This window comes from Scatophagus argus, chromosome 12, assembly GCF_020382885.2.
Source record: "Scatophagus argus isolate fScaArg1 chromosome 12, fScaArg1.pri, whole genome shotgun sequence".
In the NCBI taxonomy this organism is placed as follows: Eukaryota; Metazoa; Chordata; class Actinopteri; family Scatophagidae; genus Scatophagus; species Scatophagus argus.
The window spans coordinates 22,263,986-22,287,266 of record NC_058504.1 but is presented as its reverse complement, the minus strand read 5'-3'; the positions used below and the strand labels follow the sequence as shown (position 1 = coordinate 22,287,266).

At 40.7% G+C, this 23,281-nt stretch overlaps 2 protein-coding genes across 3 annotated transcripts; one reads left to right on the top strand and one right to left on the bottom strand.

Annotated features, from left to right (window-relative positions):
* Positions 1–1,505: 1,505 nt before the first annotated feature.
* hopx (HOP homeobox) lies at positions 1,506–8,470 on the top strand. Its single transcript, XM_046406868.1, has 2 exons — positions 1,506–1,856; positions 8,165–8,470. Exons 1-2 carry the CDS (start codon positions 1,707–1,709, stop codon positions 8,240–8,242), a joined length of 228 nt encoding a protein of 75 aa, XP_046262824.1. The 5' UTR covers positions 1,506–1,706; the 3' UTR covers positions 8,243–8,470.
* A 7,411-nt stretch (positions 8,471–15,881) lies between these two features.
* On the bottom strand, positions 15,882–23,227 carry LOC124068115. 2 transcript variants are annotated; one of them, XM_046406049.1, is made up of 8 exons: positions 22,956–23,227; positions 22,843–22,873; positions 21,886–21,942; positions 21,320–21,454; positions 19,748–19,879; positions 18,358–18,499; positions 16,653–16,781; positions 15,882–16,244 (listed from the first exon to the last, which is right to left on the bottom strand). In XM_046406049.1, the coding sequence occupies exons 1-8, from the start codon at positions 22,972–22,974 to the stop codon at positions 16,134–16,136; spliced, it is 756 nt and encodes a 251-aa protein (XP_046262005.1). In that variant the 5' UTR covers positions 22,975–23,227; the 3' UTR covers positions 15,882–16,133. The 2 variants fall into 2 exon arrangements, with proteins under 2 accessions (XP_046262005.1, XP_046262006.1); XM_046406050.1 differs by lacking the exon at positions 21,886–21,942.
* Positions 23,228–23,281: the final 54 nt, after the last annotated feature.

The window sequence follows — 23,281 nt, the reverse complement described above, 5'->3', positions numbered from 1 at the left end:
TTTATGTCTTTAAGACATTCCTGAAGTTTGGCTTTCTGATTTGTTTCATCTGGTTTCACTGACAAGTATAATTGTGTGTCATCTGCATAGAAGTGAAAATGTATGGAGTGTGGAGTGTGGAGTGTGATGGGGAAGGGTGATATTAGAGATAAAAGATAAAAGGGTGAATAGTACTGGCCCGAGGACAGAACCTTGGGGAACTCTGTGACTAACTTTTGTGAGTGTGGACAATGCGTCACTAACATGAACAAATTGAGATCGATCTGATAAATAGGACTGAAACCAGCTTAATGCAGTTCCTGTAATGCCAGTTAAGTGTTTCAGTCTGTGTAATAAGATAGAATGATCAATAGTGTCAAATGCAGCACTAAGGTCTAACAGTACAAGGACAGAGATAAGTCCCTCGTCTGATGCAAGTAGAGGGTCATTTGTGACTTTGAACAATACTGTCTCTGTGCTATGATGAGCTCTAAAGCCAGATTAAATATCCTCAAATAATAATATAACTATGTAGAAAGTCAGGGAGCTGATTGGTGGCTGTTTCTCAAAGATTTAAAGAGAAATGGAAGGTTATATATCGGTCTATAGTTGCTTAAAACCTCTGGGTCAAGTGTGTGTTTTTTAAGGAGAGGTTTGACTACAGCTACTTTAAAGGACTGGGGTACATAGCTTGTTATAAGGGGCAGACTGATACAAAGCTCGATAGCACTATGGCTCTCTGTCAGCCTGGCTACAGTGCTAAACAGAAACCTGGGGTCATTCTTGTTATCCTCAATTAATTTTGATTAATAGGCTGCTCTTGCAGTCCATAGGGCCTTCCTATATGATCTAAGGCTGTCTTGCCAGACTGAGCGAGATTCTGTGAGTTTGGAGGAACGCCATTTCCTTTCAAGTTTTTGCACACTTTGCTTTAATATGTGAACCTCAGTATTATACTATGGCGCTAGTCTCTTTCGCGTTATGTGTTTCTTTTTTAGTGTGGCAAAAGAGTCGATTGTTAACCTTAGTGAGCTACCACAAAATGGTCGATTTGAGAGGGACTACAATTGGCATAAGATTTTTCTTTGGTACTGCAATGTTCTGCAGTAATGGGACATGTTACTGAAGTAAATGACAATATGCTATTTAAAATACTTTCACAACTCTATTAACTGAATAGGGATGCTAAAAGTAAATTTAGCATCCCCAGTGGCAGTACCAGTAATGAACTGTGGCAGACATTGATCATAACGATTAATTTGAAAGATGCTATAAAAACTCCTGCACATTTTGATTTAACTTTTCCTGGTTTTGAATATTATATATACCCATTCATTTTCTACAAATTTTGCTATATATCATTATATTGTTTCCAGTAATATTACTTTACACCACAGATGGTTTTTGCTATGATCATTCTGTAACATTCTCATAATACTTGGGGGCGTTGTGTTTAGGGGAGGGCTCTGTTGGTGGGAACGGCCTCATGACGTGTCTCTGTTGACAGTAGTAAAGCCTCCACGCACACACACCCATACCACACACACCCGCCGAGCTGCCAGAGATCCGTTGCCGCTCCACACTTCTCCTTCTCCGCGTCCTCTGCGCACCGCGGTGCCTTTCTACTCTGCGCGTCCAGCTGTGCGCACACCACTCCAGAGCTCTAAACCAGGGCCTGAAACCGAACTAAACCCCGAACAAACTGGACAGAAGGAGGAAATAGGAATATGACTTCTAAAGCGATGGAGCATCTGAACCTGTCGGAGGAGCAGACCAAAGTGCTGGAGGACAGTTTCCAAAAACTAAGCAAGCATCCGGATGGGACGACGCTCATGTTGATCGCTGCGGAGTGCGGGCTGTCAGAGGAGGAAACACGAGTGAGTAATTAACCTAATATGTCGTGTATGTGTGTGTGAGGTCAGAAACTCGAAGGAAATGTGTGGAATGGATGTAATGTATTTATTGTATTGTGCTGCCTAATGGCTGCCTTATGTAGCATATAATTTCGTATTTTTTAATCTCTAGATTCTCTGTGGTATTTCCCTTGTCCATTAGGGACTTCTCTGTTTTTCTGCCATTTGTGCAATATCATTTATTTCCACATGATTTATTTCCACAGTCATTTCTGCTGGGTGTCTGCCATCTGTTAATTAGGCAACACACAGTGTATAAGAAAGGACAAGTGTTAACTATGAAGTGGCCTCCGAAGAACAGGTCTGTCCAGGTGTTGCACTGCTTATTAAACTGTGCGTTTTCATTTCAGTGCCACCAAGGGTAACTACCACTCGGCAGCTGAATGTAAAGCAAAACTCAATATTTAACTGTAGCGTTTGATTAGTAGAGGACAGTGAGTAAAAAAGGACAGAGTTTCACTGTGAAAAAAAGCATAATGTAATGTTGGCAAAAAAAATACTTGAGTAAAGTAGTTAAAAAAGTGTCCTGAACTACAGTACTTAATTAAATGTACTTTGTTACATTCCAGTTCTGCAAATTTCAGGGGTTTTACTGAAATGGAAACGGGGACAGAATCAGAACTCAGAGTGATCCTGGTCAGTGTGTGTGTGGATGTGTATTCCTGTAATTGTGAGGACAAAAATCTGTTCACAGTCACATTGTTGGAACCCGTCTTACATATGGGGACAAAATGCAAGCCCCCCCCCCCCCCGAAGACTTGCTTTAAGGTTTGGATGTAATGTTTGTTGTTATGGTTCGGTTATGGCTAAGCATACACGAAATGAATGTAAGTCTATGTAATGTCCCCAAACCCGATGGAAACATGTCACATGTGTGTGTGTGTGTTTCTGCATGTGTATGTGTGAGAGAGAGAGAGTGTGTGTGTGTGTGTGTGTGTGTGCGAGAGAGAGAGAGAGAGAGAGAGAGAGTATGAAAAGCGTCCAGTGAAATGATCAGAGTGTTAACACTGACCACAGAGGCAGCAGCGCTCCATTGATCATCACTGGAGCAAATCCAGGCTGTTTTTCCAGATGAAGTCACGTCAGGGTTGAGTTTCCTGCTACTGTTGTTCATTCTCACTGACATCAACAGGGTGACTCTGGGTTTAGAGGGGGCACTTGAAGGAGAGATCACCTGTCAGTCAAACAGTGAGGGTGGGACTGCGATGACACTTTTGTTTGTTTGAGTTTCTGTAGCTGGTGATGTGTTTGCGGTTTCTGCTCATGGTTATGCTGCGTTTAGTTTAATGTACAGCTGAAACTATTTATCAAATGAGCAGTTGCCAGATGAAGATTAAGATTAGATTAACAGTTAACGGTGATAACCACCTGCAGCACAAATTACAGTTTCAATCGGCTAGTAGATTTAAAAACATTCTTTATTTGGGGAACAACACTTTGACAAAATAATCTTAGCTAAAGGTCTGCTCACTGGCTTTTTGCAGAGCTTTCAACCAGACTTCCAAAGTGTGAGAAAGAGAAAAACAACAGCCATGTTCATTTATCATTGCTTCAGGGTTTAAGGAAAAACATATTCTTTTAAAATCAGATTTATTATTTTTCCTTCTAAGTTAGAATTTGTAATAGAGTCATGTTAATACAAGGAAAAGTAGCAAATGTTCCAAAATGAGAGGCTTAAACACAGGAATGTTTAAGAAAGAACTTAAACGATTATTAAAATTTTCTGTCCATCAATTAAAAGTCTGAATGTTGCAGCTCTCGCGCTTACGAATGAATCATTTTCATATCAGAAGCATCAAAAGCATGACTTCCACTCAGTCGGGAGAGAGCCACTAGACCGCGATTGTCAGGTGCATTGTTATAGTCAACAACTGAAGTAGAAAAGTGGACAATTTTGGAAAACGTCACATTATTACTAAGGTATTTAATCTCTCCCACATGTAAACACTCCCACCTCCCCTCTATCTGAGGAATGTCTTGGCCCTACTGTAAAGTCTGTGCGTGTGTCACACAAGGAGCCAGATGTGAAGCTTCAGAGTGCAGATAACATCCAACACGTTGAGATTGCGCCTAAGTTATGCAGGCACCTCAAGTAGCTTTCCTCTTTATAGCTCAATGCAAACGCACTCTGAGGATTTCAGTCTTCTTTTTGAAGAATAAAAGGTGATTGTCTCATTACAGAATATTAAAAAAAAACATATCCTCAGCAGGTATTCAGGATTTGTCAGACAAACAACAGGCCTGTTTGCGTAGCTGTACTCATTAGGAGGCAAAACCCTATATGCAAATCCTGTCATTTGAGTTGACGTCAGTTTAGTTTCTTAAGCAAATGTCTGCTCTTGTTTGTGCTTGACAGGCTGACAGACAGGTTAACTTAGCTGTCACATGGCGTGGAGTGTGTGTTATGATCAAAATCAGCTCTCTTCAACCATTAGTAATTCTTGCACATCACGCACACACTCATGCTTGTCACTGGTTTTTCCACAAGCCAGTTGATCTACATTTCTCTGTGCTGAACCTCTAGTAAAAGCACCCTACAAAAGCTGATGCTTCTGCTGAGAATGACTCCATCGCACCTGTGAGACAGGTGTCACAGCTCGTTTAACAGGTCAGAAGTGTCTGTCATACAACATTATTGAGTGAAACGAAGCATTTCAGCCTCAAGACTTAAAGGGCCAGTCAAGCAATTTAGTATTGCCTTTTCACCCCAGGCTGCCTACCCCTGCCTGTATGTGACAGCGACCTTACTGAACTGTTCTGACCTGCATGTCTGTGGTATCCACGCAGACGGTGTTACTGCTGCTGCCAGCCCTGTCTGTGTGCATAGAGTTTGCCTTTGATAATCATCAGTGATGTTGACAATGATGATGACATGATTTACTTTACCTTCTTTCAGAGAGAGAGAGCAAAAGAGAGATGTAAGAGGCATGTAAAAATACTTCCCTTCATCTGATGTTTTGTCATGTCTGTGATATATTCTAAATATATGTACATTGCACTATGAAACATGGGGTGATGTCAGTGTGACTATTGCAGACCATTTTTGCAGTTTTTGCTGAGAACTGCTCACATGATGTGCTGCTGTCCTATCGTGGCCGCTGGTATAAAACAAATAGTTCTGAGACGCACGCCGCTATCCTCACATTTAATCTTTAGTATAAAGCATACTGTTCCCATAGTGCAACTGTGAAGTGTGATGTCATTTAACTTATTTTCTAACACTTCACACAGCTGCATCAGAGTTTTTACAGGTTGTGTAATACCTTTAATTAAAAAAAAAAATTTTTTTTCTTATCCAAGTACTTGAGTATCATGTCAAGACAGATTTGAAGGGTTATTGGTAGGTCTAACTATTACCTTCCAGACTGTCTATATAATGAACAAACAAACCTACATGTTACTGTGAGCAAGTGGCCCTCTGCTACAATACAGAACTGCAAAACTGGAGGTAGAAACACAAAAAAGATTTTCGTATCTGGAAAAGCTTGTAACTTTGAAAGATAACCATCCGATGTGGCTAAATCCTGTTACTGCCAAGCCCCATCTTCAGCATGTCATTACTAGAACAGCAGAGGTGTTTCATTATTGGGCTCCATCTACTGAGGGTTATGAATCAGCTTTTTCTGCCTCCAGATAGGCTATGATAATTGTTCAACTAAAGCTGCACTATGCTGCCTCCTAATTCCCCTCCCAGTGTTCATGACTGTTTCCATTCATTGTATACAAAAGGTGGGAGAAGCCAGGCCAACCTGACAGGGGAAGCCTGGTGCGGGGTGAGGTAAAGGGTTGGCCTCTCATCAAAAGACTCAACTTCATTTCCAGCTTGTGTGTGTGTGTGTGTGTGTGTGCGCTTTTCTTTTTCTGGCTCTCTTTTTCTTTCTACCTACCCCTGCTATTGAGTGTTTTGGATTTGCTAACAAAGCTCTCATTAGAAAAGATTTAGCTGAAGAAACACTCCCTAGCTACCACTCCCTTTTTCACATTAACAACAGTTACAATATTCTGCAGCCTCTGCGTGGCATCTTTGAGCTCCTTTCATAGACCATTTTATTTGTTTCCGGTCAATGACATGAAGGTAGAGTTGACTTTGAAAGGCCTCGTTATGTAATCCAGTGCTAGTCAAAGGGAAAAAAATGACTCAAGCACCATTGTATGGGTCAGCAGGATCATAAATCTCACCATTAATGTTCTGAAGTGGTATGCTTTTACAAGACGTTCAAAGACTTTTTCCTCTTGGAGAAAAAGACAAAAAAAAGGTACAAAACAACTGGCTTACATTTCAAAACCTGGAAGCGGAAATGACATTTTTGAAGACTAAACCTATATGGTTTGGATCGTTTTTAGCTAAGAAAGGATATATAAGGATGTACTACAAGTAACTCCCAAAATTTAAGCCCTGCATCATAGAGTACAGCACAAACAGCCAATTTTTAAATTAATTTCTCCTTTCTTTATGAGCAAACCCAGATAAGTACAAAATGGGAATCTCATGTGTTTCCAGTACAAAATGTGGAAACTGTCCCTTCTGCCAGATGCATGTTTCACACAGCCAGCCAGGGTCTTGTATCTTAAGGCCTCTGTCCTGAAATCCTCCCTTTCTCCTTGGCGTTATCGAAATGATGTCAGCACTGTTGTGAATCCCTTGACAACACAAACCGCCAAACAGCAAAGCGCCGGGTCATGGGTGTGTGTCAAGGCACTCTGCGCAGTCATCATCTGGTCAGAATGTAGCAGTTACTGGTGGAGCGGTCAGAGCGCAGAAGGCTTGTGCAGGGAACTGAATTAAGAGAAACAGACCCAGTCAGTGCCTTCATTCTCTGTTAAAGCTAAATGGAAACGTTGGTCCTCTGTGGTTTCCCTGATACAATTTAGTCCCAGGGTCACTGCTGTGTCTGTGAGTCAGGAACCACATTTACAGGCGCGAAGAAATGTGACTGTAATGTGCTTATGAAGATAATGGCAGCAGCATAGTTAGAGTTAATGACTCTCTTTTAATCATAGACTTCATGTTTGTGGTTTCTGTGTTGATGATTGCGCTGTGGTTAGAGAAATTCCCAAACCAAAAAGATGCTAAACAAAACTAAAAACAGCTGGTATGAATATATAATATGTCCACAGTGATGTTCACTTTCAACTCCGATCATTCTGAAACCTTTTCAATTTTAATCTGAACAAAATATTAATTCTGTATTAAGTTGCTGTTCAAATTCCAAAAGCATAATTTGTATCCTACACAAAACACAAATTAAAATGTCATATTCTGTCATTAGCATGTTAAACTATATTAATGTGCCAAATGTGGGCATATTGTGCCAATGCAATTATACTAACAGCCTAACATGCAATGTTTTACCTTCACTGTACTTTGAAAATGGTAACATTCTAATGACAGCATGCTAAAAAAGTAAATGTAGCCTGATAAATGTCAACATACTCAATTTGCATGGATATTAACATGCTAATGCTAGAATCCTAAATGCTACATGCTAATTGTAAGCATATGTTAAATTCATAGTTCTTTAAGCTACATGGATGCATGCTAATGTTAGAACACTAAAGTGCAAAATGATTAAATAAACTAAATTTAATAGCTTTTACAGCCATGTCAACATAGTCATACCATAGCATGTTAGTTTGTGATTAACATGTTGTTTATGAGCATGTTAGCGTGCTAATATGCTGAGATAAAATGCCAAGCTAACATTTTCTGACTACAACTTATTAATGCACAGATATGAGGTCAATACAGATCTTATCATCTTAGTCACAGACTTTTTCCAAGCAGGCGTCGCCTTACACTCAAATGGAAATACACATTTGTAGTAATACTATGATCGAGACTAGTAGTCTTTAGCCTGGCTAAATGACCTGGCGGCAAACTGTAATAGATACCAGCTGAAATATGTCACAGGTCTTTAAGTTACACATTATTGGTGCAACATTTTTCTTGTGTCCTCCTTGAATACATACAATAACACAGTGTATATGTGTAATGATTGTTGAGTATGTAAATATAACCACTGGCCTGAGGATGAGACAGTAACAGTGAAACCCAGTGTTTTGTTTGAATCACTCTCGACAATACTGGAACTCCATCTGTGTGACTTCTCAGGAATATTCATGTCAGGCGGACCAGTTACCTCATCATGCTCGCGTTTCAGGCTCTGCAACAGTTTGTGCCAAACTCAGCTGTGAGCCATGAACAAAAAAATCTCCTGTTACCAGTTTTTAACACCTCCCTCCATCCCTTTCTCTCTGTTTATTTACTCCAGAAATGGTTCAAGCTGCGTAACGCAAAGTGGAGGCAGGCAGAGGGTCTTCCAGCTGAACTGGGATCAGTGTTGGACTGAGAATGAAGAACCTGCATGAAGCCTGAGGCTCTGTGCTGACCTTGTTTCTCCTGGACAAACTGACCCGAGCACCCCCGCCCTCATTCACTTCCCCTCGCCACATGTACATCTCTCTTTTTGTATCTATGAAGCTATTTTAACTTTAACTGTGTGGAATGTGAAGGTGTTTGTATGTTGTTGCCAATATAACCACCATGTTTACAGAAATAAACATATTGTTATAAATTACAATGACTTCAGTGCCTCCTCTGTGGCCACAGTACGCCTGTGGTTTCAAATTCACTGAGGAAGCAGAGTTATACAATGGCGCGGATGAAGTTCAGAAACGGTGGGGGCCTTTTGTTTTCAAGCTTTGTTTACATGCATATCTGTCAGCAGGGAGCGGAGCTGGACGCCAAGCTTTTTGTAGCGATGTAAAAGATGTAAGGAAGCACTGGGATTACAATAGATGCTGCTGGAATCAGCTGCTGCTGCCCAAACCTGGGACATTTCCAGTAGTACAGAGGGGAGGGAGGTGGGTGGACATGTGAGCCGACTGAGCTGAAAGGCAACGTGAGGCTAAATAAATGACAGGTGATGTCATTTCATTGTCCCCTTTTCCCTGTGACCAGCTCTCTGTAAAAAGGATGTGATCTCAGCACCCTGTTAGAACCTCAGAAAGATACTTTCTACTATCAAATTCCACTTAAAGACCAAAAACAACAATGAACTGACACTGCTAGTAAGTATCATCTGTGTATCTAAAGCTCAGCTGTTGTCCAGAAGTTATTAAAAATACTTCAGTGTGCCACAGTACTGCACTGGGTTGACACAGTAGTTTATTTTCACTCAGTCCCACCCACACAGTCCTGCTGCTCGAAATACTCACTATCGAGCACCACATGCAGATTACTGGCAGCTGAAAATCGTTCTCAACACTATTTCCTCCCATTTAAGTGACATCTGTTGACAACTGCAGTGACCAACTGAAATGAGGTTACTGAGTCTTACTGAAATATATAAGGAAAATATTAAATTTAAAGTGAAACAGCAGCCTTAGCTTTTAAAATATCTTTTTTATGGTGCAGAGTTTATTTTGTTTGGGGTGCTACCTCTGGTGTCCTTTCAAAAGTTTTAGAGTTGTTGCTTTTATAATGTGGGGAAATGGGAAAAATGTTATCTGCAATACCACAAGTGGCCACCAGGAAGCAAGACTGTCATATGCAGGTATAGGATTCAAGGATTCAAGGAGCTTTATTGTCATTTCACACATGTAGAACATGAGGTGGAATGAAATTAGTTTCCCTGGTCCTGGTATAAGCCCAATAACCCACAAAATACCTAACTAATAAATATAAAACAACACTATATAAATATAAAACAACCAGAATAAAAGATATGAACAGTGTCAGAGATGACAACAATATTTACAGCGGTATTGCGGTATTGTGCAAAGTTCTGTGCAAGAGTGCAAGTATATATCATACATTTCAGGCCTTTTTGGCTCTTCTCATGCACTGATTCTCTTAGCTGAACAGCTAGTCACAGTGATTTCTCTCACCGATGGACTCAACAAGCTCTATTGTCCGAAAAACTGTAGACAAAGTCCGACTCATGCCAACAGGAAAAACTCAGACCAGTATTTGTTTACTATTATCTGCTACTGTACAACGGAAAAACATTTTATGCAACTAAAATGAAATCAGGAGGATTTTTCAGCCTTACTGTGGATGTGGAGTACACACTGTCTGTACAGTACAGTTTGATAGTTCATTTAAAAGAACTGGTTTCAGTTCGATTCATTTCAATTTATTTATATACCGTCAAATCTCAACAAGTTATCTCATGACACTTTCCAATTAGAGCAGGTCTAAACCAAACTCTTTAATTTGATTTTTAGAGAGATCCAACAAAACCCCCATGAAACCCCCATCCTGAATTTCCCTCGGGATCAATAAAGTATCTATCTATGAGCAGGCACTTGGCGACAGTGGCGAGGAAAAAATTCCTTTTAGAGCAGCAGAAACCTCGGAGCAGAACCCGTTTCAGCAATCAGTCCTTTAGAAACAAAGGTTCTTCTTTCTTGAGCTGCCAAAATAAATCCACCAAAGAAAGACCAACGGGAGACCTGTTCAGTTTAAGTGAGGTGAAATTATAATTTGGAAAGGAAGGAAATTGTCATTTTCAGCAGAACTAAATGAGGCAAGGTTGAGGGAAACTTGGTACAAATGTTGTAAGGTGATTCAACATTCTTTCACGCTGAAAATGAATGATTCCACCAGATAAAGATATTAACTGAAACTGTAGAGGAAATGAAATGCACTGAAGTCAGAGAGCTCAGGCTGAAAAAGGAGGAGTGAGAGAGTAAAAAGAATCGTGACCCGTGTGTGTGTGTGTGTGTGTGTGTGTGTGTGAAGAGACTGTAGAATGAGGGTTCCTGCAAAAGAGCCTGCAGTGAAAACTGACTGTGGGAACCGTATGCACAACAAGCTCGACAGAAACCGACACTGAGCCAGCAGGTAGTTCAGTGTAAAAACACACTGCTGCTTTTTACAGGCGGCCGTGACAGAATGTTTACACTGGCATCTGCCACACACACACACATTTATAAAATATGAACACTGATGTTCACGCTTACTGACATTTTCTTAACTCCTGAAAATTTAACTTTAATTTTAACAGACAACATTCTGCAAACAATCCTACTTTTTTATTTTTTCTGGAGGAAATTTGAATCTTTATAAGTATAGAAAAACAGAAACACACACACACACACACACACACACACACACAGAGTGGTGTCTGTTTCCTGAGCCTGGGGGTGTTTTCCTCTGCTCAGCTGAAAAACAGACATATTTGTATATAATGTGCACCCACATGGTTACTCAAGCTGAAAACACACGCAACAAACCAGACCCCTCCCCACCTCATAAATCACCAGTTAATCTTACAGTTTGGATTGCTTAACTTAGCGGTTATTTCACGAGTGATATGACAGGTTGTTACTGCCTCCTGCAGTGTTAATGTGATCCTGACATGGTATGTCTGCTGGCAGTGTCTGGGATATTTAGGCTTCACTTTTGTACAATGTGAGGAAGTGTTTAAGCAATCGATGTGTAATTATGTCCCCAACAGTCACGGTATCCTTACATCACTCTTGTGTGGGGAGCCCAACCCACTCTGAAGTAAGAGCAAAAACAAAGTCCCTCAAAAAAGCATTCTAAGAAGCATATAATCTTTATTTAATCAGGAGGTCTCATTGAGATTAGGATCTAAGAGAGGCCTGAGAACAAACAAAAATAAAAACATTCACATGAATGCAATCAGCAAAGACAATACAATTAAAACATTTACAAAATCCTTAAAATCATCAGATTGCAGAGATTTAAAACAACCAAGACAGGCAAGACTCTAGTTTGAGCGCTTTGACTCTAGTTTGTAGCTTGTTGCCTTTAAAAGGTGCATAATACCTGAACCCACTTCTACCAACATTTGTGCAAACATAAAGGATATCTAAAGTTAAGTAATTATTGGATTGTGTTCTGTAGCTACTGAGTACAATCATTATAGGGGGTTCTTAGAACTATGAAAATCCTAAAAAATACCTTCCCAACGTCTGCTGTTACAGCCCTGTTGAAATGATTATGGTGTCTTGTCTTTCCCTCTGAGAATGCTGGCTTTTGGCCCCCGCTTTGACTGTGGCTATGAACATTTTTTTGTCTTCTGTAAAAGGTGTTGTACTTTATTTCAAGCATATCTCTCTCTTAGGTCACAAAACCGTGGATAGAGATGGACAATATATGGCGATATAAACCGTGAGACGAGATGCTGTGGTATCTACACTCTCTTCTATCTCCGGGTGTATTAGATCACTGCTGCCAGTGCTGGAAATCAATAAACAGGACTGATTTATGACAACTCTTGAGATTTGACCTCCAAAATATTTTAAAGCAAACTCATCAAAAGCTTGGATCTGATTAATTCCTGGAACACAGAAAGAGGACAATTATGAATAAGCCAGTCCACAAAACTGTGACAATGGTTATGATTATGCATCAAAGGAACTTGGTTCCAGTAATGAATAAAAAAAACAGTAACGAGACAGGAAAAGTGAAGGTCGTGAAGCCCTGGTGGTGCAGCATCAGCTCCACTGATCATGTATGACAGAACAAATGTGCTGCCAGTTTCCATGTCCTCGAGTCACTACAGTGAAAGGAAGATCTGAGTGTGTAGTGCTTTGCCATAAGAGCTGATGAAAGTGTGTAGAGAATTTGAATGGAGTCTGGTTTTGTCTGTTGCTAAGAGGACTTCACAGAGCTGCGAGGAATCTGCCATTTAGAGACTGCCAGGCTCAGTCTGAGTCACTTTGTGCAACCTGACTTTTTGTTCCCCTTAATGTGACACTGAGCTGATCATTGCATCGCCATTTTTTTTAGGTGGCCTGGGCCACTTGTGACCACATTCTTTTAGTAAATAATAATTTACATAACTTATTTCAGTAAATAACTTGTAAATAATTGTCACATGAAGTTGTTGCATCATCGTGCCAGCATGTCTGCTCAGTGTTTAAAGTGCATCTCACCTGCCAATATTTAGCATCTGATTGAACACCAGTAAGTAAGTAAACAGCATTTTACTGACCTGTCAAATTTTACAAATACAGTAAACAGTAAGCGATAAAGGCTTCTGCTTGTTCACCTGTAGAGAAAGTCCCCAGACTCCCTTCAAAAACTGTGCAATTTTATGAGCTGTTTGGTGAAAGAAACAGTATACAGAGTGTAAAATGCCATGCATGATAAATTCAAAATTATTTGGGCCTTCTTGCAAAGGTTGTACATTGTTTCTTTCTTTGTATAAAAAACATAATGTCTATTTGTCCCAGTCATTTCTGTGTTTATGGCATGAGATCAAATAACAAGCTGTCACTCGGACACATTATAATGCCAAGTGTGACGTACTTAGAGCTGCCCACTGTGTTCACATCACACATGTTAATGAAGGTATAAACATCCTCTAAGACAAACTGTAGGCTGGCTTCTATACTGCTTTCAGACTGAAATGTTCTTTGGACTTATGGAACCCTTTCAGAAACCTCTGGATAAACTCTGACATGCTGGCTGTCCTTTTAGCTACTTTCCTTCCCTCCTGAAAAGTCTACACATAGAGGATATTCATTTTTCAGCCGCCTGTTTCTCCTGTTGTGGACCATTTACTCAAATGAACAAACCAAAGTAAAACCATGTGGACGGACTGGTTTTACTTTTCACATTACATAAATGGTGGTTAATTAAGTAAATACTGAGACTGCACAGTGAAGTCCAGCAGACGCACTGGTCCAACTGGTTCCAGTTCAAAGCCACATCAGCATCAGACTGCGTGCTGCTGCTGCCAGTTTCGCACAGCTCAGGAAATATTTAGCAAAGGGTTTTTTGTTTGGCGAGTTAGTGAAACTCCACCCTGACACGGTTGTTTGCAGAGTCACACCATGCAAATGAAAAATGAATCCAGAGATAATTCTGTTAAATTTGAATGATAACCCTCAGCTGCAACACAGGAAGAACAACCTTAAATTTATACATCTGCACAGTGTGAAACTGTGGTATGTGGACTGACTGCACACAACATCCTGTGTGAGTCTGGTGGCACAGAACATGTGAGAAATGAATGTGAAGAGAACACAGAACGTGAACTACAAAAGTACCAAGAAGGAAATAAACACTAAAAACAAAAACTCTGTTATTTTCTCTGTCCAAACCAAGAGATGTTCAAAGTACAAAAAGAAAATCTTCTCATATTCCACATGTTAAAACTTGATTTTTGCTGTCTTGCCTGATTTGTTTAAATTGTGATTAAAATATGATCGACTTCTAATAGACTAGATTCATCAACTGACTGTAGATTAATAGACAGTTAATTTAAGCATTAATTTTTAATTTAAGTTACTTTATTAATCCCAAACGGGGAAATTTAACCCATCACTGATTGAAACACACAGGAGCAGTGGGCTGCATCAGGCGCCTGGGGAGAATATATTGGGGGTTAAGTGCCTTGCTCAAGGGCACATCAGCCAGCTAATGGGGGGTGGGGACATTATCACTCCACCACACTCAAACTTTTCCTGCCCGTCCTTCCGATCACAAGCTGCTTCTCCAACCTCTGGGCCACGGCTGCCCCAGTACACAGCAACAGCAGAGTCTGTACACCAGCAGTTCTGCATTAAAGCCTAATGTCAGCAAGGTGTTAATTGAATTTTCTAGTGAATTTTGAGATTGTATTTGCTGGTGCTGTGAAGAATGAGAATATTTAGAGAAGTTGTTTTATTTTGTCCATATTATGTATTAAGAGATGGGCAAAATACAAAAAGCAAATTGAAGTGAAACATTAATGGCAGCACATTCAGGAATTCAAATCAACAACAACAACAACAACAACAAAAAAGCCAAAATCTCAAAGTTGCTCTTAAAAGTGCACTGTGGAGTTTTGACCACTAGAGGTGCTATAGAGCAACATTTGGATAAGTGGGTTCACACTTGTTTGCATTTTGGTGAGAAACATTTACTGTAAACACAACTTGTTTGTTGACAAAAAACCCGGGACCTACAACAGTGTGTTCAGGCCGTAAGCGAAGTAAATTTTCACCTCGCATTTATTAGCCCAAAACAGCCAGAATACTTTACTGCCTAAACTGGCAAGCAAGAGCAGGTGAGCACGTGTGTGTGTCTGAAGTTAGTTCAACCTCTGCCTGAACTCAACACTCCACCTGTTTACTGTAGCTTAAGATGCCAAACGTCCGCCTCTGACAAATGTTTGTCTGACTAAAACTTCTTTTTCTCCCCGCCCACCTCCTTCTTGTTACCTAGTGGTCCCATGTCACGATCGCAACGGGCTAATCCCAGATTAGCCTCCCAGCAGGACAAGGGTTCAATCTGCTTTGATGTCAAACCGAGCCACAAACCTGTGCTGATAATCCACAGAACAGGTCCTCCACCTCTTATCACATCAGCTGTGTCTATTGTCTTTAATGTAACCCTCAGTTGCATGCGCCAGCAGCGTCAGTGGGATTAAGGTGGATTTCTAAACTGAGGCCCCAGCAGCCTCTGTGAACTGGATTGTGGTCAGACTGTGGCGTTTTCAAGAAGTCATGGCCTCTAAAGGGGGAGCTTGTGACAGGCTTTGGTACATTTTAACACACAGAGCCTGCACATGGATACACACTGTAGCCTAATGTGACACTGTTTAACATATGAAAGTGAGAAAATGCTCATGGCACGCACACGCACACACACACACACACACACACACACACACACACCTATCTCCAAACCAAAAACTGGTAGGACCACTTCAGAGAGGCAACGTGGTGAGTCTCGAGGAGAAAGATGTTTTTCAGCTTCTAAAAATGTTCTTATACTTTCTGCAATTTAGATTTATTTGTTTTACTTCTGTTTCATGCTGTCATTTAGATCCTGTTACCAAGTTCTGGTGACTTTGTTCATTTTGATTTTTATTTATTTACTTAGTTTGTTTGGAGTTTGCTGTTAAATGTAGGGCTTCTCCCCTTTTTGTGTGTTTCTTATTGCATTACTACAAAAATATCAACAAGCTCATAAATAGACAAAAGCTTAATTGTGATTATAAGCTCAAAAGAATCAAACAAGAGGATCTTGAGACAGGTTGAAAGCCAGTATAATCACAGCACCAGAGGAAGATAAATGTCCACAATGATCATCATTATCTTTTTTTTTAAAAATCAAAATCTAAAAATATATGATATCATGTCAAAGCCTTTATCATACTGTCAACACTCTGTTTCACAAAAGAGCACAAAACTAAAGAGCGCAGCAGCAGCAGCAGCAGCAGCAGCAGCAGGAGGAGGAGCAAGAGGAGCAGGACCTCATGAATGACGCTCAGGTCAGCTCCACTCTTGTCCTCGAGGAGGGATGTAGTCCTTGGAAAGCTGTTTTGGTGCCGCCAGCATTTCAACATGAGCGTTTGCTGTGGCTCTCCTCGCTGCCTTCGAAACCTGTTTTTAGAGATTCAGACATTTAATACATAACAGGGTTCCCACACCAAGTCAAATTCCCTCAAACTCAAGGACCTCTCCTCTTAGTCCATCCAGTAATGCTGAAAACATATCTTCATTACCCAGGTTTCTGTCTGTCATTAAGAGTTTCACTGATTAAACTAAGAGCCAGACACAAATGCCAGATCACAAGGACACAAGGCCAATAAAAACCTTGGAACTGGTTGTGAAAGTGGATGTTTAACTGATGGAACTCGTATGAAAACAACTCCACAAAAGAGAAAATTCTCCACAAGTAGAAGAATTAGTGACTTTTGAGTGCAGTTTCATTTAACTGAAATCTGTCTCACTGAGAGATTTCAGCTGCACCAATAATCAATGAAAGGATGTTTCAGTAGATGATCTCACAGTCCAGATTGGTTCCTCTGGGCGCCCGAGCTTACAGCAGACGTCGTTCTTCTTCAGCCTGGGCAGTGACAGCTGGACGAGTCTCTGAGAGATTTGACCCGTCTTGGATGAAGCAATTGATTCAGCGCTCTGTGAAACAAAGTCAGACTTCATACATGTTTGTGTAATGCCTCCATCCTTAGACCCTGATCATCTAGCAAGGTGACCTCATCCATCAGTTGAGGAATGTCGAGATTTGTTTGACAGCTAGCACAGTCTTCAGAGAACTACTACAATCCCATCTCTAATACTCCTCACTCCTGACACATATGACTAAAAGCATATACAAATAATTAATGTAAAAATTATGTAAATTCAAAACTATAACAAGACAGTCATCACTGTCCTGTATGGAGGATTTAGGGCCATCTAGTGGTGTGGTTGCAGATTGTCTTGGTGTTTGGCTTGTCCTTTTTGGACTCCTCTAGAAACATGGCAGACTCCACCAGAGGACCTGCTTGCTCTGTAGATATGAATGGCCTATCTGAAGGTATCGAAACACAATCATTAGTTTCAGATAGCCGTACACTAATGAACACATAATTATGGACATTATACTCCATTTCTGTCCAGTTGCCAGAATAAAATGTTGGCTTTACAAGTTTCTGCAAACCAAGGATTTGTTCAATTTATAAAGCCACCTTCCAGTTTCGGCCCGGGAGGCGGACACCTTCTCTACGTTTAAGAGTAGTCTTAGAACTTTCCTTTTTGATAAAGCTTATAGTTAGGGCTGGCCTAGGCCGGCCCCTAGTTATGCTGCTATAGACTTAGACTGCCGGGGGTCCTCCCATGATGCACTGAGCTCTTTCTTCCTCTCCCTCTCCTTCTGCACACATTTATGTCCCATTAATGGATATCACTAACTCAAGTTCTTCCCTGGAGTCCTTGTGCTTTCTCGTCTAGCAGGTTGCCATGGATCATGGTTGGACCTCCTGATGAGGTCCTGCCTGAAACCTGCTGTGATTACTACTGTTTAGTCATAATCTGTTTTAATTCTATTACTACTATGATTACAGCTACTACCATTATTGTTAATACTATTGTTATCATAATCACCATAGTACCTTCTGTATACTTAAACATTATCATTATCTACAGTTCCAATACTTCTGGTATTACTGCTGTCGTTACGCATCTCTGTTTGTGTGTCCCCACCCCCCCATCTCTAATTCCCTCTCTCTCTCTCTCTCTCTCTTTCTCTCTCTCTCTCTCTCTCAACCCAACCGGTCAAGGCAGATGGCCGCCCATCTTGAGCCAGGGTCTGCTCCGAGGTTTCTGCCTTCTAAAAGGCAGCTTTTCTCGCCACTGTCGCCAAGTGCTTGCTCAAGGGGGAATGTTGGGTTCTCTCTATTGGTGTTGACATGCTCTAATTGGAAAGTATCATGAGATAACTTTTGTTGTGAATTGGCATTATATAAATAAATTGAATTGAATTTGCAGCATTAAGATTTGCACAATGTGTCATATTATAACATGTTGGTGGTTTGCAGAAACAAACATTGCCAACATTCATTCTTGTGATTGAGTTTTCCCATGTCTGCCAGTATATACCCCCTAAATCCTACACACTGGACCTTCAATCAGCGCAACGGCTGATGCATCTTGTCAGCCGACATCATCGCTCAGCATTGCCCGTGTTTTCTCTTTATGTGCTTTAGGATGGTACCTCTCTGTTGCTCTGGAAGTGTGGATGGTTCGGTTTGGGGCTTGAGAGCTGGAGCAGTCGCAGTGTGAGCACAGCAGCTTTGGCTTTGGGATCCACGTGCCAAACAGGGCAGTGTTTCTCACACTGCGGTGTGTGAGGAGCCCTGCAGAAAACCAGCAGAAAGACCTTCAAATACACTACTATACACTGCCACTCTGCCAAACTGCTTGTGCTGCCACGTTTATTTTGTGGTGTTTTTTTGGAGATGGTGATTGGTGGTCAGCTGATGGTTATTGTGTTTTGTGCAGGCTATTAAAACAGCAATTAATGGAACATCTACTATTTAAATCCCCAAAACAAATATTCTTTTTGCGTACTGACTGCGGCAGACCCAGCATAAATCTGTTTCGTGCCTGACAACACGTTCTGCTGTTGCGTTCAGGATTTATAAAAAGACTTCCGCGGCTGTCTGCAAGCGTCCCAGGAGTCCTGAACTTTGGACAATAAGCTCTATTGTCTCTGCTCCTTGCTCTCCCACAGTCTGACACTGAAATAACAGATGTCCAAACATTGGCTTCCTCATGCAGCACGGAGACGTTAGTGTTGGACCCGCGCCTCTGCTTGGCCTGTCCATATTTAACCATATGATTTGATACGTTCTGCTGCGATTAAGTTCTAGACTGTGGTTTGGACCCCTGAGGGAGAATAAGATTCGAGAGTTTTTGTCACAAATCTGCCAAAACTCAGCGATGTGAAGGTCTGCTGGATGTGGAAATGATATTTAAAACAGACACCTCAAAGAGTTTGTCGTGGTGATGCTGGACATACGGTACACATTCTTTCATATTAAAGCAGGGATGATGAATTTGATGTGGTGAATGTGTGAATGTGAGGGTGGAGAAGAGATAATAATTGAAATACAAAAATAAAACCTTTACAGTTGTACAGCTATGACTGACTGAACACTTTCTTTAAGTTACAGTAAGGGCTGCAAATGCTATTTATGAACTGATTCAGCGTTTAGCCTACTTTTGTTTTTGTCTGATTAACAGAAATCCAAAAATATTAAATATCTTCAGTTTACAATCATATAAAGTCGTATAGAAAGGTAGATGATGAAGCAAAACAATGTTTAACATTTCTGCTTGATAAACAAAAAAAAAAAACAACAACAACCAAGATAAGAAATTAGTTTTGAGCAGTTCAGGCTGTTCTGCTGAAGAATCAACAAAAATCGCAATCAAAAGGTAAAAAAAGGTTATGACGAGATTGAATCCATTTCAGTATTTATCCACATGTCTATCTCCATATTTAATCTATTTATCTGAAACTGATTCACCACATCCAGCCCTTATGCGTCTGTTCCAGTGAGCCTTAAACCAGAGAAGGCTCGCCGACTCATGGCTTTTACCCTGCTTCCTGGGAGCCGCGGCTCCTGCTTTTTGGAGTTGACAGGCGGACAATGTGCTCGTACTGGGACACCCTGAAGGAAGGACGCTGGGTCTTCCTGAAGAAGCTCGCCTCCTCCTCCTCCTCCTTCTTCCTGAAGGAAAATGGAAGCTATTACCACATCCATTATATGCTGTGCAGACAAAAGAATGTCCTGAGCCAGAAGGAGGAGGGGACGGGAGGGGACGGAACAATGGATAAGTGTCAGCGCGTAGCTGATGACAGAGTGGAAAACATTTAAACTTATTTGTTAAAAACTTGGAGACAGAGGGATGACACAGAACCAAATGTTCCCTGCTGATCATTTCATTTCACCTCAATGTTCTGATGCATTTAAGGAATCTCTGCAAAATCACTTCTGAATGGAGATATTCTATATTTATCAGAGATTAAAAAAAGATCAAAATGATACTGGTTTATTTTGGCTCAGTCCCACTGGAAATAGTCTGATTGTCTGTCTGGAGATACACTTTGTGAATTATGTTTGTTTGAAAGTGTATTGGTGCAGCAGTTTCAGGAAATCATTGAGTCGTTTTTAAAGTGTAAGTGAAGATTTGAGATCCATTTAAGATTCGTGTCTTCAGCAGGATCCAACAGGTTGAGAGCCGCAAATGGACATTAAAGTGATGTACAACAGAGGCAAGCAAGAATTTGTTTTTTATTGATATAAAGATTGAGAAAATGAGTCTGCGCAAATTTTAATGGTCGTCTGTTATTACTGAAGTGATCTTTTTTGAAGGGAAATGCCGAACGTTCCCTGGGTCTGCTTCTCAGCTGGGAGAATTTTTATCCTTTACTCGATTCACTGAAAATTGAGCATCTTTTGGTTTTTCACTGTTGATTGGGGACAAAAAAAACCCAATGTGAAGACTAGACTTTATAGACAAAAGAATTATTGACTAACCCAGCAAATATCCTGCAGATTAATCAGTGATGGAAATTATCGACACTGTATTTAAACTGAGGTATTACATCAACTTGTGACATGTGATTTTGTCTGTTACATAATCAGATTAGAAATTAACAAAATGGACTTCTTGACTGCAGCATAATGTGATTAGATGTGGAACATGAGCGTAATTATCAGGCCTCAGACTACATTTAGCAAAAACGTCTACATACACACTGTATGTACTCAGCAGCAGAAATCCGCTGTGTCTTGTTCATACTGTGATGAACATCCTGCTTCAAACCCGCAGGTCATTTCTGTCATCTTCACTTACAGTAAACAGCTGATTGTTCTGGGAGGTGCACTTCCTGTGTGGGCTTCTGATTGAATTTCACTGCATGTTACCGGGCTTTTAATGTGACAGCTGAGGCAGGGAAACAGCAAACAATATCAAAATAAAAGCCCCTGAGGTGATCAACTGTGATGGGGATGCAGCTGGCAGCAGTCCTGAACATCACTTTCCTGAACTGACTCTGAGTCGTTACCCTGCAGCTCCGCAATGCATCTTAACATAAAGAGCTTGTGTACAGTCCTCTTCCTCTGCCTTTTTGATAGAGTCATCAATAATGTCAGGGCTGCAGTTACCTCCGGTGGTCCTCCCTTGCTGAGAAGTCTCTTTTGTGCCTGGCGAGGTATTGGATTCTTGCGCTTGGAACGGCTCCGAGCGCTGAAGCGGACACGGCCCATATTGGCTCCTGGTTTCCCCAGCTCAGCTTCTCACTGATCGATGAAAAGATGAAAATAAGGAACTGTAAAGGATGAGTGTGCTGCTGTAGAAGCAGAATAAATATTTTCTGACTGCCAAATGAAGGGAAGATACTTCCAATCAAATCATTTCCCCCATTGTTTGGCCCTTTAAACCACTCGTTCAAAGCGTGCCAGACATCTGTCTTTAACTATGTCGTTTGGAGAAAGGAAACACTGACCGCAGACGCTCCTGAATTCTTGGGAGTCAATTTCACACAAGATCAATGAATAGACTTCCAATTTCATGTGATGTAAGAGCTGCAACAGAACTGTGGAGATAAAACATGTAGGAGCAGAAGCCACTGTGATACCTCTAACGGCATCACTGTAGTTGTGTTTGTGTTTTCATGTAGAAGGAAGAACTGTAATCAGGGAGAAAGGTTTAGGATGACTCAGCTGCTCACCAAGGAGTTGTGGCCCAGTCAGTTTTTGAGGTTTTGTGTTGCGCCAGCTCCATGATTCTGCCAAAAACAAATCATAACAAACACTCCCGTCCCCAACAAGCATAAATCATCATCATTAAATACGAGTGTAACTCAGAGAGTTTGGGCCCTGGGGCGGTCATGCAATCAGTCAGCGGGTTTCCCAGCTCTGCTGAGGGTTTTCTTCTTTTTTGGTGGAGTCCTGACTTCCAAAAACTGATCTTAGTGTTCAGTCAGAAAGCTGGCTTCAAATTCTAAACCTTAGTGTGGCTTCTGATCAAACTCAAAGAAGCAACCGTCAAAGTTAGTCTTAGAGTTAACATAAAAGAGGACTGACTGCCTGACAGAGAAGATAACAGACTTTTCTTTATTCCATGGTGATCCCTCAAAGTGATCCATGGACACAACAATACAAAATAAATAAATAAATAAAGGTAACACTTAAACACCCCTCAAATATCATTCCTAAGCAGAACGAGAACATGTAACTGGTATAAATAAATTCAACTATAAAGTATAATACTAATAATAGTTTATCTGTTACACTTTCGTGTTGTTCATCATGTTTAAATACTGTACAGACCACATCAAAAAGCAAGTTAGAAACCATATATTAAACGTTTATATGCTGCTTATACACATTAAGTATCCAAAAATGGTAAAGTGATTAAAGTATAAGAAATTAGGGGGATGACATTAAAAGCTACACACTGCAACCAACTTTCTCTAGATGTTATTTAAATATATTGTAGGTAGATTTAAAGGTTTGTTCATTCATTTCATTAACTATACCATCCATAGAAAGGATAGTTATAATACAGACACAGAAGCAAATTTAAAAGTAGTCATAATCTTAATCTTATCTGAAACTGGCAGACCTTCTGTTCAAAGTCACTGTATCTGTAAAAGTAAGAAATGTGTAAAACTGTTGTCAGTTACCTTTCTGATGGACCAAATCGTGACTGAATCCCTGCAAGAATCGTCAACACAAATGAGTCAGAACAGCAGACTGCATGTTTTTAAAGGCTGTGCTGCATATAACACAGGTTTACCTAGTCTTTCTGACAGCATCTCAGCGGCAGGCTGGATGTGTTGATGGTGTCACGATAATCTCCTGCTGTTGCTATGGAGCCAGGAGTCCTTAGCAACTACACTCGAGGACTCCTTGAAACTGGAGTCAGCAGTCTCCACTCGTCCATCTCGCTGTCTCAAGATTTCCACAGCAGGAAAGCGATACAAGGAGGCCAGCAGTGAAGGCTGCTGCTGCATGTCCAGATCAGATTCCTGATGTAAAAGTGACTTTAGGGCAGAGTAAAGCTGCTATCATCAGTTTTATACCCCTGCTGCAGGTTGTACTGACGGCTGGAGAAACTGAATG

Bases quoted from the DNA above. Each gene is read 5' to 3' on its own strand.
- LOC124068115 (XM_046406049.1), bottom strand. The intron at 21,943-22,842 runs GTAACTGACAAC...TGTTTTTGGCAG, and splicing joins CGATTTGGTCCATCAGAAAG to AATCATGGAGCTGGCGCAAC. The intron at 18,500-19,747 runs GTAAAAGCCATG...GGTTTTCTGCAG, and splicing joins CGCGGCTCCCAGGAAGCAGG to GGCTCCTCACACACCGCAGT.
- hopx (XM_046406868.1), top strand. From the start codon at position 1,707: ATGACTTCTAAAGCGATGGAGCATCTGAACCTGTCGGAGGAGCAGACC. The intron at 1,857-8,164 runs GTGAGTAATTAA...TATTTACTCCAG, and splicing joins TGTCAGAGGAGGAAACACGA to AAATGGTTCAAGCTGCGTAA.